Here is a 16,731-nt window from a genome sequence, read left to right as displayed (position 1 = left end):
TATGACACCTTCTTAAAAATTATATTACTTTAAAGTATATACTGTCAGATGATATTTTGTTAGGTTTCATGAGAAGCTCTATGTAAAGGTAGAGACAAAAGCACCATTTTTTCCCTCAGAACTTACAATAGGGTTAAACCTATAGGTGGCAGTCAGTGGCCTTATCGATGGGGTCAGAAAATAAAGAGGGGAAGGGAGTTGGGCTCCAAAGATACTCTTCGTGCCTTCATTTAGCCTCTTAGAATTATGTTGGTTAATTCAAACGCTCCTGTTATTATGCTTAAGATTAAGACCAAAATTCTTATCATGGCCTAAGATGTCTAGGCTTTTGTTTTTTGTCTGCATCTTGAGCACATAGCCTGTGCAGTAACAAAGCCGTTCATTCTCAGGTGTCACGCAGCCTCCCTGCTAGACGGCCAAGGAGCTCGTTTGTGTGCCTGAAACACTCTACCTCTACCTTTCTGCCTAAGAGTTAACTCTTATTCACTTTTCAGTTCCAGGACAGAGCATAGTGCCTGACACATACTAGTGCTCAGTACAAATAACTGGGTTTTCTGCCTTTTCCCTTTCTCCACTCACCCTTTGGTGAAATGGGAAATATTCCACAAAAATTAAAATGGCTGGTGATACTAACAATCATCTTTGTAATCCTCATCTCTTCTTCTTGTACATTGACATAGATAGTATTTTGCACTCTGCAAAATACTTTTACATGTATATGTCTTGTTAAAGTAAATAGAGCAGGTATTAATCCCTATTTTATGTTTATTAAAATTTCCAAAGTAATATGAATGCCTATGTATCAAATGCTGAACTAGATGCTAGGCCTAAACATATAAACAAGTTATCACTCCTGTTGTTGGCAATGATTATAATCTAGTGTCATAGAACTAAAAAAAAGCAATATCATACAACATGATCACTGCTATTATGGACTGAAAGCCACTGAGAAAGCAGCAACTTGTATTATCTCAGAGATTTAGAGTGGGCATCACAAAGGAGATGTCATTTAAGCTGTGTCTTGAAGATTGTGCATGAATGGGGTAGAGTGGAAAAGGCTGAAGGGCTCTGAGACAGGAGAGGGGAGAAGTGAAATGTTTGGGAGATGGAAAGCGGAGAAGCAGGATTGCAGCCTGGGAAGTTTGAGGGCATGAGAGAAGGATGGAAGGAAGTGGCATTTTGAAGATAATCAGGACGTGGAACTATACATACTAAACAACTATACATAGTAAACGGTTCATCTGCTTGCCCAGAACTGCAGCTTCCACTTTATCTCTCAGGTGTTTCCTTCTGGCAAGTTTAGTTTCTGATGAGATGATATTGATTTTTCTAAATTATTTTTCCATGCAGTAGATTGTTATTGTCACTTGATTTATTAGTTAATGGCAGTGATTATCTCCTGTGAGTGCTGATGGGTATGGTTCAAAAGCCCAATATGGAACTTACAGCCTTTTCCACATTGTGCTCACTCATATGAACTCTAATTGGCCAGTAGCTGCTGTTTTTAGAGAGAGAACCTATCCTTGGATCTCTATTTTTTTTTTTACTTAATTTGACTCAGAAGTTCTCTGTTATTTATCACTGGGTGGGAGGCTCTTCTTCTGTTGATCCCAGACACTCTCAGCTAAACTCCCATGCATGAAATTATTTTCTTCTCTCTACTTCATCTTCTTGTGGGACAGAAGTGTGGTAGGTAGAAATTGCTGAAGGACCTTCAGATTATCTTTGTGGAACTATAAACTGCTCTTGAACCCTGACTGGGGTAGCTCAGTGGATTGAGCATGGGCCTGTGAAGCAGAGACTCACCGGTTGAATTCCCAGTCAGGATACATGCCTGGGTTGCAGGCCAGGTCCCCAGCGTGGGGTGTGCAAGAGGCAACTACACATTGATGTTTCTGTCCCTCTCTTTCTCCCTCCTTCCTCCTCTGTCTAAAAATAAATAAATAAAATCTTTAAAAACACTGCTTTTGAGTTATCATGGATAACTTTCATTAAACTATAGTTTTTCAGAATAAGATTTTCCACAGAACTTGTGATATGGCACAAAATAGTTGATGTTTCTTAGAAAGTTCTATACTAGTACCATTTTACTTTTTAATTCCCTATTTTACTAAGCCACTTAATATATACATATGTTTTTGATATCTTCCAAAACTTACTACTATTTTGTGATTTTTAGAATCTCTAAGAAGCTAAATAGGATATTATGCCTGCAAAGTACATTTATCTGAAGGTCCCAGACTACATTTACTGAAATAAAATTTAATATTATATTGCCTATAGGAAAAACAATAGGATGACAAAGAAATATTTGCTTATAAGCTATTTCTTTGTGCCATGACCAGTGTGGCTCAGTTGGTTAGCTGTTGCACTGCAAAGTGAAGGGCTGCCAGTTTGACTCGTGGTCAGGCCACATGCCTGGGTTGTAGGTTCAGTCCCCAGTGGGGGTATGTGCAGGAGGCAACCAATCAATGTTTGTCTCTCACATCACTTTTTCTCTCTTTCTCCTTCCCTTCCCCTCTTTCTAAAAATAAATAAATAAAATGTTTTTTTAAAGGTAGTTCTTTATATACCTTACACAGATCGTTGCATAATTTCTAAACACTTGTTTGTTGAATTTTTAATACTATCATAAGTTTTAAATCTGTGAATTCTGAATAAACTAGCCTCTGTAATTATAAGAATAATTTTTCCTTTTGACAGAATTTGTCAGTGATGTATCAATATTGCCTCTCTTTATTAAGTTGGAAAGTATTACACTTTGTTTCTCACAGCCACATGCATTTTAGGATTAAGCAGTTGGAAATCATTTATCTCAGTTATATTTCACAGACTTTAGGACTCACCCAAAAGTAAAGATGTCATATTTTCCATACTGAAGTTTGTATTACATAAATGTAGACTATTAGAAATGCTCCATTATGTTGGAGATAGAGTTCTAGAAATCACTGTTTTTAATTTTATTATTAAAGTTTATTACTTCCTCCAGTATTCAACCCATACTTTATTTTAAAACAATTATGTGCCAGTTATCATGTTGGGTCTTAGAGAGTGAAAAAAATAAGTAAAATATGCTTCTGCTCTCACAGATTGCACAGACTAGGAAGAGCAAAAAAGTATAGTGCAGTATACTCAGTAGTGTCATAGACTGGTATTCCAGCAAAGACAGACACATTTCCAAAGGTTTGGGGCACGTAATAAGGGAGGGCATTCCCGAGAGTGAAAAGCAGTCCATTGTGGCTGGAGTGCAGGGTGTGGAGGAGGGAGAAGTACAGGGGAGGTGGAGGCAAATGGAAGGAAATGACGCTGAGAGGGCTGGTGGAGGCCTGGTAGTGAGTGCTTGGGATCCTATCCTAAGAAATGTTCATTGTAACTAAAAGGGGCAACATTGTCAGGACTGTCACAAATACACACTTAAAAGTTCCTTAACATTTTGAAGCTGTAAAATAGAGGTTTAAAGCAACTTGGTCTCTTAGTTTAGATGATGAAATGGTAGGCAGGGACAGAGAGGTAGCAAGAGAAAGAAGTAAAATGAAGGCATCCATGACAGAAAAATGATATCTGATCCCCAAACATCAAGAAACATCCACCATTTTTTTTCAAATTTTGTTTTCAAATACCATTATTGTTGATGTTGACCTTTGTCTTCTATGACACCATGTCGAAGGAGTTTTTCTAACTCTCTTGCTTGCAGCTTATCTCTATAGTGGTAGTTATGTTTTTGAGGAACCTCGCATTAGAGCATTAAACTAAAAACCTTGACATTGATGACTGTATCTTTTTCCTATTATGCTCCCAAATGTTACATAATGAATGCATGAGATAAGCCTAGAAGAATAGAGCCTTTTGTTGACTACTCAGTTTATCCCTGAAATCATGATAAATTTTCTCATTCTATAAATTCAAATTATGAAATAAAATCATTGGAAGTCCTGGCCCATAGTAACTGCCCAATAAGTATTTGCCAAGTAAGTGAAATAAAAATCTAAGACATTCATGTAAAGTATTTATTGAATTCTTCCTGGGAATATGGTACTAAAATTTTTTCCCTGTTTTCAAGATACTATCTAGTTGGAAAATATTTCAAGATGAATGTCATGGACATTAAGTATCATAGGAGCTCAAGGAAAGAAAGGATCCTTGTGGACTAGACCAGTATGAGAAGGCTTCAGGAAATAGGATGCACTTTACTAAAGTTTGAAAGATGGGTATACTTTCTAAAGGTGGAGAGAAAAAGAGGTTGTTGAAGAACAGTGCACACATGGGAGTTTAGTGAGATGAGCTGTTCTGTGTTAATAAATTCATTCATTTTACTATATTCTCTTTCTTCAATTTTTCTCATTTATTGATTTTAGAGAAAGAGACAGAGGGAGAGAGAAACATCAATTTGTTATTCTACTTATTTGTGCATTCATTGGTTGCTTCTTACATATGTCCTGACCAGGATTGAACTCACAACCTTGGCATATATAGAGGCAATGCTCAGACCAAGGGAGCTACCCAGGCAGGGATACCATACTCTCTTTCTATCGTTGGTGGATATTTAATAGCTTTCTTTCTCATTGCTTTTCAGGGCAGTGTTGGCCCAGTGGGAGCAATTGGATCTTCTGGAATTCCTGGCCCAAAGGTATGGCTCTATTTGCCTAATGGATATTTAACTTTAATTTCTCTGTGATGTCACAGAATATCACTTTTATTTTTTAGGGTCTTTCAGGGAATAAGGGCCTACCTGGAATCAAAGGTGATAAGGTGATTTAAATATTTACATTATCATAGAAATAATTTCTTATTACATTTGTTGCCAGACAACTTATAAAATATTTTGTTTTAATATATGAGATCTAATCTGTACTATCAATTATATAATTTTTCTCAGAAGTAGAGAAAATAGAGAAGTTAATCTTCTGTTGTTAATATTTGCTTTCTTTTAATATTGCCATGTTTGCAAAGCTTAATTGTCTTTGTATGAAATGTTGTCTGTAGGGTGAACGAGGCACTGCAGGAGAGCCAGGAGAACCAGGGTATCCTGGAGACAAGGTAACTTTTTTTTACCATTAATTTTAAGCCAGTAAAAAAGAACAAATTATTTTTTTAAAAGGTAGTTATTATTTTAACCATATATTTTGTTATGACATGGTATCAATGTGGTTTTATATTCCTTGTTTGCAAAAGTTTCCTCAGTTTTTTAAGAATACTGGCATCAATTCTCTTTAGGAGCTTGAAAATACAGTCACGTGCTGCTTAACAACAGGGACACATTCTGAGAAACGCGTGTTAAGTGGTTTTGTCTTTGTGCAAGCATTGTAGAATGCATTTACACAAGCCTCGGTACTAATTGCCTGCTGCTTCTAGGCCACAAACCTGTACAGCACGTTACTTCACTGAATACTGTAGGCCCTTGCAACACAGCAGTCACTATTCATGTATCTAAACGTATCTAACATGGGAAAGGTACAATAAAAATGCAGTATAAGAGATAAAAAATGGTATGCCTCTTTAGGGCACATACCATGAATGGAGCTTGCAGAACTGGAAGTTGCCCCGATGAGTCAGTGAGTGAGTGGTGAATGCATGTGAAGGCTGAGGACATCACCGTAAAGTACTGTACACTTAGACAACACTAAATTTATAAAACAATGTAAGATTAAATCAAGCACAAGAGAAAATAATGCCATCAAGAGACTCAGTAAACAGGATGTATGAGGCTGCTGGTATAACATGCATACTGTTTACAGCAATTCTATTTTTTATAAGTAGAAAGAATAAACTCTAAAATAATAGCAAAAGGTATAGTATAGCAAATACATAAACTAGTAACATAGTCAATTGTTATCATTATCAAGTCAAATGTATTATACATAATTGTACGTGCTATGCTTTTACACAACTGGCATGCAGTAGGTTTGTTTACACCAGCATCACCACAGACATGACTGATGCACTGCACTGTGATGTTAGGATGTCTGTGACGTCTCTGGGGGATAGGAATTTTTCAGCTCCATAATAATCTTACGGGACCACTGTGACACATATGGTCTGTTGTTGATGGAAACATCATTTGCAGCACACACCAGCAGAGGTACGTGTGCCTTTTGTGGTATAGCGGCTTATCTCTTCTCTACTATTCTTTTCTCTTAGGGCACTACTGGCTTGCCAGGACCACCGGGCATGAGAGGAAAGCCAGGACCTTCAGTAGGTTTGAACTTTTGCTTTGCTCTTTCTGATGAAGGGAATGCATACCGCGGCATGAGTCTTGAAACTGGTTGGTATTGAGTATCAGAATGGTATATAAGCCTACCAGGCTGGAGTTTTCTCTCTGGGGTTTCACAATATAGCTAATCCCTCCAGTTGTCAGCTCATATCTGTAGACTTTTGGGTCTTACTCTCCCCAGTTCCCTCAGGCCAAAGCTAAGTTGCTGTGAGCCCTAAAGATCTCAGTTGATATGTCGTTAAACTAAACAGAAAATATAAAGTATCTTAAACAATATTTTAATTTTTCTAAATATCTGTTTCATAATGAAACATTCTATAAAAAAGGATTATGCTCTCTTGTGGGTCCAAATATTCTAGTTCCTTTTCTTTTTTTAAAAACTCTTCTGCATCAACTAGTTGAGAAAAAAGCATATCTTGTATTGTAGTTAACATGAGACCTAACAAATTATAAACTAAAATTACTGAATAATTAAAATTACTTAATTGAAATGATTAAACATGAGTTAAAAGTATATCTCTGCATGTTAAAAATCACAATAGTTATAGTTAACATTGACTGAGTGTTTACAAAGTACCAGGCAGTATTCTAAGGTCTGTACTTCTAGTTTAATCCTTAAAACAATTATATGAAATTGGTACTATTATTATTCCTGTTTTACAAGTTAGGGAAACTGAGACACAGAGAGTTAAATGACTTGTTCATGGTCCCACAGTTAGTTGGTGGCCACCTGGGAAAATGTAATTAATCACATATGTCAGAGCCCACCCTCTTAGTTGCTGACATACTGTTTTAGGATTTAACATTTTAAAGTTTAGTATTTTAATATTGATTACAGCTCTATGATGGTGAATGTTATTATAGATAGAAAAAATAGATATAAAGTTATAGTTTATTAGTATAGCGTTAAAATGTATACTTCAAAGAGTATTGTTTTCCTGAGCAATTAATCATGTTCCTTCTAACTCCACACTCCTATCACGGGATTACTTTTGCATCAAAGGAAGCAGCAGGAAGTTACAGAGTTTTATGTACCTCCTTCTTTATGACTTCTAACAGTGGCAGCATTTCACTTATCACCACTCAGGTATTATTTAATTCCAAGAACAATATTTGGCATCTGTCAAATGAAATGGTGGTGGTAAGCTTTGCTTTTACTAATTTATCACTGTGGACTCAGAGTAAACCCAATCAGCCATGTACCCAGACTTGTGCCCTAGAGTTGAATCTTGAAACTCCAAAGTACATAAAACAAGGGGCATGAGGACAGGTCATGAAGCTAAAAAACAAACCAAAACAAAGCAAAACAAAACAAAACAAAATAAAAAAGCCCTTCTATTTTTCAAGGATACTTCTCAAATGTGTAACAGGGATTTTTGATATTTGCAGTGGTTGGCAAAATAAGACCCTAATTTTAACTTTTTACATCTTTACTTTGTATAATGTGAGGGTTTTCAAGCTTTTGATAATAATATAAGGAAATGGTACCACACATTTTTCTAAGGCCAATACTAAGTAATAAGTGATAATAGTATAAGTCTCTTATGCAAAGGCACTTGAGAAAATTATAATCATATATCTTGCTTATATAAGAAAGCTTTTTAATGTCTCCCTTAGTTTTTGATTCAGATTATATTAGTAACATTCAGGAAGATGGGGGGAATCACTGCTCTGAGAAACAGAGATTTAGATTTTAACCTCAGACCTGATAGTCACCTTCTGTGACCTTGAGCACTTAACCACTGTGGTATCCAGTTTCTCATGTCTACTGTGAGAGTCAGACTACATCATAGTTAGGGTTCCTTTCCTCACTGTGATTGATATTTTCCAATCTTAGTCCTCATGCTTATTAATATTTCTCTAGTCTAAGCTAAAGAAAAGGCAGAGAGCCTATTTCACCTTTAACACAGTGTCTTAAAACCCTTAGTACTTTTCCTCTGGAGTAAGTCGCTAGAAACTCTTGATGTGGTTTTTTCAGGGCAGTGATACAGGGACCATGAGGTAGTGAGAGTAAGTAAGGCTTTTACTTGCTTATTTCATGCCTTTCTGTGTTATTCTAGTAAAAAATGTCAGCAGGGGTTACTTTCATAGGTGATGGTTGACCATCTTTTGTTTGATCAAATCTTTGAAAATATATACTTAGGACTGAAGATAGGACAGAAACTTATGAATTAATATTTATAAAATGACCTTGTCTTTGGTCTCTCACTTTATTTATCACTTGTTTATATCTTATTACTAGAAAATATTGTAGAGGTTTGACCTGGAAACTTTCCCCAGTTATGGAAGGAGAGACACTTGTGTAATGAAAAATTGCTTGCACACAATCAGTTATCATGTTAAAAACAAACTGTACCAACTAGTGGCTTCCCTAAAGCATTTGTTCACTATCATGGGAAGAATGTCAAAATCATATGCATGTATTTTTTATCTGATATATCCTGCCGTTGGTTTTATGTTATCTAAGATTTTGGTGTTACTCTCATTATTTCCAAATGGATCTAAGCTGTAACATGAGAGAATATTTTTGAGATAAAAGAAGCCCTGTTTTGAGAGGTTTTTGCATTCTGGAGTAGGGAAGCCTTTGCTCTGCAAGTGTTTAAAAACTAGGGGAAACTACCATTATAAAGTTAAGAAATATTCTTTTCTTAAAACTGATGAAACTATTATATTTATTATATTATATTACATTATATCCTTTCTATTTTTTAACTAGAAGTTGTTGCCATTTATAAAGGTTAAAGTAACTTAACCTTAATCAATGATAAAGTAACTTAATCATTACTGAATTCTGTAAAAGTTTCTTGAAAACTCAGTTTTTACAAATGAGTATTGATAAGGAAACTTTCAGATGAAGTTTTTGAAAATGAACTTTTGAAGAACAAATAAAGTTATCCCACTATTTATGTTTTTAAATATCTGATTGTCAATCAACTTTTTTGAAAACCAAAGCCTAGGGTATTGTCATCCCCCCCCCTCCCCCCCCCAAGCTCATATATTTAGCTTCTTGTCTAGATGTGGCCACTAGAGGGCCCCAGTGAGAACACCATATCCATCTCTAAGAAAGGTACTTATTGCCAGAACAAGACTCCTAGATACTGATGGTGATTGATTGTGATTTGTTTATTTAGGAGAACTTAAGGGAACTTTTGAATAATGTTGTATTTTGTTTATCTATATTGATTACAGTAGTTGCATTGTGTACTGTTTTACGTCCGTATACTCTAGCACTATGTGAGAATGGATTTAGTACATATGCAAAGTTGCACTTTACTTCTGGAAAAGAGGGTAAACCCATCTTCTGTATTGGGTTTTATATAATCTGAGGACTATTTAAGTCAAATTTGGAACTTACACAGAAATATAATATGACAGAAATAATGAATTCAGTAGTTTTTCTTGTGAAGACAAGGGTAGCAGACTACTGGCCTTTCTGGCTCTATGCTTTTGTCTCTCAAGAGCGCTGCTAGCCCACTCTAGTTTCAGGCTTAATCCCCACTTCTCTTTCTTCTGACCTTCCTCTACAGCCCTGATTTCACATTGCTATTCTTAATGTCAGAAAATGGCTTCAGAGCTATTGAAGCCAAAATCTCAAAATTTTAATTAAAGAATAAAAATAATCTAGGAATTCTGTGCATCATCCAAGAGAGGAGAGAGGCCGTGAAGAGAAAGATTAATGTTTATAAAACTGATTAACATTTAATGAGTGCTTTCTATGTGCCAGGCACTATGTTTAGCACTTTACATATGTTATCTCATTTACTCCTCACAGTTGACTGTGTAAGAATGTTAGTAATATTATTATTCCTATTTTATGGATGTGAAAACTGAGACTTAGAGAAATTAAGCAACAAGCATTTAAATCCAGGAGGTTCTTAATTACTGAATCACCCCCACCTCCTTACAGTAGCAAAGGAGAGAGGAATTTTCAGAGACAGTCCTAGGACTATGGTGGTTTATGAAGCTGTTCTTCATCTAGGGCTCCCCACATTAAGTCAGAATTTACTGTCTGTGGGTAATGTGCACACATGCACAATTTTTTTTCTTGATTTGAGCATTTAACTCATTAAATTGTTTGTATATCTAACACTAAAGAATAAATATACATTACATCCATCCATATTTTATTTAAATAAGTTTTCCACACTCATGGTTACAAATTAAGTCTTTCTGAATAGTCATTACAGTTTTGTTTGACAATATACTGAGTGTTGTTTGCTGAAATGTCGCTACAACTTTGCATGGCATAATATATTGAGTGCTGCCTGCTTACCATGTATCTTTTCCCTTTAAACTGTACTCATTCAATCAATGTTTATATTTTTATTTCCTCCATACCCTATTTTAGGGTCAACCAGGTGACCCAGGACCCCAGGGACCATCTGGCCTTCCAGGACCAGAGGTAAAATATGGGTGGGAAGATGATAAATTTGAAAGAAAAATTATAGAAATTAAATTTGATTGGTAAAACATGTTTTGCATATTAGGTTTAAGAAAGATTCTCTTTAAAGTTTATATTATTGTGAATAGTTTGTATTAAATTTGTTCTTTTATGTCAGGAGATATTCAACAGAATTCCCAAGGAAATAGAAAAGGTATTAGCCACATGATAGTCCTGATTCTATTGCAACTGATTTATTTATGCTATATAACTATTCATAACTTATTCTTGGGGATTGGAATCATATTTCAGGACATAAACTCCACTGAATTTTTAATGCACAATGTTTCAAATGTGTATCATTTGGATCTCATATCCTAGAAAAAGTGCAATTAAGTCTGTAGTACATATATCAGATTTGCTTGTATATTCTTTGAAATTTTGGCTATGGCTTAATGCTTGATATACAGTGGCTTTTCCCCTTGCAACCCTACCTACAACATAAGCTTCCAAAATAAAACATTTGAGTTTTTAAAAAATCATTTAATGAGTCAAAGATATACCACAAGGGGCTCAAGCTACTGATGCTCACTCTAGTTCAGAAATATAAGTCAAAATATATACATATGTATACATACACATCTAATTCAGAGTCATGGATGCAGCAGTAAAGGTGAGAAAATCAGTTTTGGCTTCAGAATAAATAACTTAAGCAGCAGAGTCTCCAAAGTGTCAGAGAAGTAGGCAGAGTTTCTGGGAACAGCTGTGTCCTGATGCATTCTCTTTCTTCATAAACCATCAGATCTACTTCTTACTCCACAGCTGTCTTTCAGGGTTGGCTGGCTTCTTTAACAAATGTCTGTTCTTATCTATTGTCAAATTTAAAACATATTGGATATTGATAGTTCAAAAATCTAAAAAACTATCTTGTGTATGTACTTAAAAAAAAGAAAAAATAGGAAGATAATAGGAGGTAAAACACAGCAATATATATAGATGTCATCATTCTGGGAAGAAGGAAATTATGCAAAATAACTTCCTGTAATTAAAATAATTATTAACAGATGATTAAAACAGTAATTAACAGATTATTATAAGTTCATCTCTTTTATGAGCCTATATTCTTTTAATCATTTCTTATAGAAATCTTCCTGGACTGAATGGTGTTCACCTGTTTTTTCATATGGAGAACACAGAACTAATTGATCTTTCATTATCTTTAAAAGTCATGATTCTGAACAGGGATTGTTTTGTTGTAACTTCAGTTCTGAATGATATGTGTACTAGGGAAGACTGTGTCACCTTCTTACTATCAGTGGTTTGGATCCTCTTCTCCTTTGTTATGAAGCCAGGTTAAAGCATTCATGGGCCATGTTTTTACTAAATACTCAGTCTTCCCATTTTTTTCTCTGTTGCCTTTGAGACTTTATGACTTGCAGTCACTATTCAGGCATTGTCACATTGTCTTTGCTTTCTGCGCTTCTAGTACAAGGTCCTGAACCCTCTCCGTGCCCATGCGTCCTCCTCACCTGTATTAAATTTTTTCATAGGGCTAAAGGCATAATCTGTACCCTCTCAGAAGTTGATATAAGGTTGTTTTGGGAAATAGGGCCCAGTCCAAAGATTGTAACTTCTTGATCATAAGAATACACTATGTGGGCGGTCACATACTAGGCAACACTTTTATCCAAGTCTTTCTCAACATTAGACTTTTAAGAGAATTGCAGGTCCAAGAATTTAAAATAGTATATTTAACATTATAGCAAGCCAGGAAAGTTTCTGCAGGAATATTGTCCAGGAATTTTCTCAGATAAAAGGTCTTTTTTTTTTTAATTGTTCAATTGCAGTTGTCCCCATTCCCCCTCCCCCATTACCCTCCCCTGCCCTACCCACCATTGTGCTGAAAGTAGACTTTATCTTGTAGGCAATGATCAAGGATTTTAAAACAAGGGAATGAAATGAGCTGATTTGTGTTTTTGACATACTTGTAATAGGAGAAAAGGTAAAAGAGGAGAGAGGGAGAGGTCACAAGACTACAGTCTATTTAAGAGGATAACACAAAGCTGGAGCATTAATGATAAAGGCCTATGACTATAAAAAGAATGTTTGCTTCAAGAAATAATTAGGAAATATAATTCACAACACTTCAACCATCAGTTCAGTTTATTCAATTTGTGTAAGGGAAAAATAAAAAGACAATTTTAATATTTCTTGCTTGAACAGTTGGGTAGAATGTAGATTACCTTTCTAAAACAGTTTTAAAAAGGAGGATAATGATACTCAGATGGATGTAGATAATGCTTTGGCTTTGAATTTGTTAGAGCTTATAGGACATACAGGAAATTAGACTCCTAAGAGCATGGAAAACTGGAGGCCTAAAACTCAGAAGAGAAGAATGAACTTGAGACACACGTTTATACAGTCATCCATATAGGGCTATTAGATGAGGCAGTTGTAAGAAGAGAAGTCATTTAGAGAGAGTTGATGGAAAAAGGTTTGAAAATACTAGGCTTGGATGCTTACCCTCAGAAGGCTATAATCTCTGCCTCCAGTGCAATTTGTTTTAAATGGACAATATAGGAACATTAGAATAAACCTTGGTAACTTATACAAAGAAGAAAAAGTCACAATGGGAATTACAAAATATTTGGAACTGAATGAGAACAAGTCACTATAAAAACTTGACTGTTGCACCTAGAGCAATGTCTACAGCAGAATTCACAGACTTCTCCACAAAGCCAGGAAAATGAAGAATAAAGGAGTTATGTGTAGCACACATGTAGGGGTTTGTTTCAAAAGGATAAAGAAATTGCAAGGTCAATTGTGTTTTCTCTGTAAGTAGGCCACTAAACCCCAAGAGTAAGAGGAATGTGTGGGTGCAGAGGGAGCGTGCTTGAGTTCTGTGGAGAGTGAGCAGAGGAATGGCTGGGAACTAATACCATAATTACTATTATAATTATAAGTGTGTTAAGAACTCAACTGAGATTAAAAAGCCATTTTCCCAAAATATAGCTACAAATTCCTGTAAATTTTATTGGGATTGGATTGCAAAATTGAGCCTGAACTTTCTGCTGGCAAAAACAATGAAATGTGATCAAGGATACAATTCCCTTCTCCCTTGAATAAAAATGTATTAATTGTTCAAAACAAGGGCAGTGATTCATGGTATTGTATAATTTCCATCTGTAAATGTAGCCTGATATCATAATGCCAAAGTACAATTTAGTAAAAGTAATTATAATAAAGGCCAAAATGATGACACCTGAGTATGCACTTCTGTGATAACTTTTGCTAGTTATTGGATGATAAAATGTTTCAGTTAACATCTGTAAATTTGGGATTAATATCTTATAAATGAGACTTGAGGAATTAGCCTCAGTGTCTTGAGCAGATTACTTGGAGTTTCTTCATTGTGAATGTTGTCTTGTAGTCACATATTTAATTTTATCTTTCTCTAAATGACTTATCAGTTGTCCCAGAAACACTTGTCAGGCAATTTGTCTTTGCTTCAGTGATTTTAAAGTGCTACCTCTATCATTTTCTAAATTTCCGTACTTCTTGGGTCTGTATCTGGACTTTGTTTTCTTTTTCATTTGAATGGTTGCCTGTTCCTGTGCAAGTATCACATTGCTTTAATGATTGAATTTATGGTATTTTTAAACTTTATTGAGGGATAACTGGAAATATTGACACATATAATTGTATATATTTATAATATAGTTATTATATATACACACATACATTCACACACATTGTAGGATGATTACCACAAAGAACATAATTAACACACCCAACATAGCACATACTTAACTTTTTTTTTTTGTGGTCAGAATGCTTAAGATCTATTCTCAGTGACTTTTTAAAAAAATTTTATTTATTTATTTTGAGAGAGGGAAGGGAGGGAGAAAGAGAGAGAGAGAGAGACATCAATGTGTGGTTGCTGGGGGCCGTGGCCTGCAACCCAGGCAGTACCCTGACTGGGAATCGAACCTGGGACACTTTGGTTTGCAGCCCGCACTCAATCCACTGAGCTACACCAGCCAGGGCTTATTCTCAGTGACTTTTAAGTATGTAGTATCATATTTTTACCTGTAGTCACCACTCTGTACATTATTATCCTCAGAACCAATTCTTCTCACAACTGAACATTTGTACCCTTTGACCCACAGCACCCCTTTCTCCCTCCCTCCCAGCCCCTGCCAACCACCATTCTGTTCTCCTTCTGTATGAAATCAGCTTTTAAAAAAGTTTTTTAGATTTTATGTATTTGATAACATACAGTATTTGTCTTTCTCTATCTGGTTTATTTCACTTAGTATAATACCTTCCAGGTTCATGCATGTTGATACAATGATAAATTTTCATTCTTTTTATGGATGAATAATATTCCACTGTATATATGCTGCATTCTTTTCTGTTGAGGGACATTTAGGTTATTTCCATATCTCAGCCTTTGTGAGTAATGCTGCTGTAAACCTGGGGTGCATATATCTTCTTATTTTTGTTGTATTCAGGTAAGTTCAGAGAAGTGGAATTGCTAGGTCAAATGGTAGTTCCATTTTTAATTTTTTGATGGTAATTCACATTACTACCAACAGTGTACAAGTATTCCCAGCCATTGTAACAGGTATGAGGTGCTATCTCATTTTGGTTTTGATTTACAAAACCAAATTAAGAACCTTTTCCTGTACTTGTTGGTCATCTGTGTATCTTCTATGGAAATATATCTATTCAGATCCTCTGCCTATTTTTCAATCAGGTTAGATTTGTTGCTGTTGAGTTCTATGAGTTCTTTATTTTGGATATTAACTCCTTCTCAAATATATGGTTTGCAAATATTTTCTTCCATACTGCATGTTCCCCTTTCAATTCATTGATTGTGTCCTTTGTTATACAGAAACTCTTTAGTTTGATGTAGTCCCACTTGTTTATTTTAGCTTTTTGTTGCCCATGTCTTATCTAGGAAATCACTGCCAAGACCAGTGTCTCAGTGTTTCTGCCTGTTTCTTCTAGGAGTTTTACAGTTTCAGGTCTGATATTTAAGTGTTTGATCCATTTGGAGTTAATTTTTGTGAGTGGTGTAAGATAGTGGTCCAGTATCATTCTTTGGCATGTGTACATTCAATTTTTTGAATCCTGTTTATTAAAGAGATTCTTCCTTCCCCATTGTGTGTTCCTGGTGCCCTTGTCAAAAATTAGTTGACTATATGTGCATGAGTGTATGTCTGGGCTCTCTGTTCTGTCCCTCTGATCCATAGCCAAAGCAATCCTGAGAAAGAAGAACAAAGTTGGAGGTGTCACAATTTCTGATAACAAGCTATATTGTAAAGCTATAATAATCAAAACAAAGTTTCTATACTTTAAAACTTCATTTTGGGGGTACTTTGGTACCATAAAACCCTTGTATTTTATTGTATGTTTTCACTAGATTCCACATATGAGTGAAATCATATGGCATTTGTCTTTCTCTGACTGGCTTATTTCCCTTGGCATAATGTTCTCCAGGTCCATCCATGCTGTCAGATAGGGTAAAATTTTCCTCATTTTTACAGCTGAGTAGTATTCCATTGTGTAAATGTATCATGGTTGCTTTATCCACTCATTTACTGATGGACACTTGGGCTGCTTCCTTATCTTGGTGATTGTAAATAACACTGCAATGAACTTAGGGGTGCTTATGTTACTTCAAATTAGTGTTTTGTGTTCCTTTCGCTATATTCCCAGAAGTGGGATTGCTGGGTCAAAAGGCAGATCCATTTCTCATTTTTTGAGTAACTCCACACTACTTTCCACAGTGGCTGCTGCGGTCTGCATTCCCACCAACAGTACAAAAGGGTTTCCCTTTCTCCTCATGCCTGCCAGTACTTGTTGTTTGTTGACTCATTGATGATAGCCATTCTTTCAGGTGTGAGATGATATCTCATTGTGGTTTTAATTTGCATTTCTATGATGATTAGTGATGTTGAGCACCTTTTCATATGTCTATTGGCCATCTGTATGTCCTCTTTGGATAAATGTCTATTCATGTCCTTTGCCCATTTTTTTAATTGGATTGTTTGTTCTTTTGGTATTGAGTTTTATCATTTCTTTGTAAATCTTAGATATTAACTTCTTATCAGGTATATCAATGAATATGTTC

The 16,731-nt window shown here is 35.5% G+C and overlaps 1 protein-coding gene across 1 annotated transcript in view; it reads left to right on the top strand.

Moving 5' to 3' along the window:
• COL24A1 (collagen type XXIV alpha 1 chain) overlaps window positions 1-16,731 on the top strand; it is a 333,553-nt gene that overhangs the window by 105,473 nt on the left and 211,349 nt on the right. The window contains exons 16-20 of the mRNA XM_036026370.1: window positions 4,574-4,627; window positions 4,705-4,749; window positions 4,984-5,037; window positions 6,139-6,192; window positions 10,560-10,613. Coding sequence (XP_035882263.1) covers window positions 4,574-4,627; window positions 4,705-4,749; window positions 4,984-5,037; window positions 6,139-6,192; window positions 10,560-10,613 — 261 coding nt within the window. The remainder of the gene's footprint in view (window positions 1-4,573; window positions 4,628-4,704; window positions 4,750-4,983; window positions 5,038-6,138; window positions 6,193-10,559; window positions 10,614-16,731) is intronic.

This window comes from Phyllostomus discolor, chromosome 5, assembly GCF_004126475.2.
Source record: "Phyllostomus discolor isolate MPI-MPIP mPhyDis1 chromosome 5, mPhyDis1.pri.v3, whole genome shotgun sequence".
NCBI lineage: Eukaryota > Metazoa > Chordata > Mammalia > Chiroptera > Phyllostomidae > Phyllostomus > Phyllostomus discolor.
Note: the sequence above shows the minus strand (reverse complement) of the source record. Positions and strands in the feature narration are given on the sequence as shown.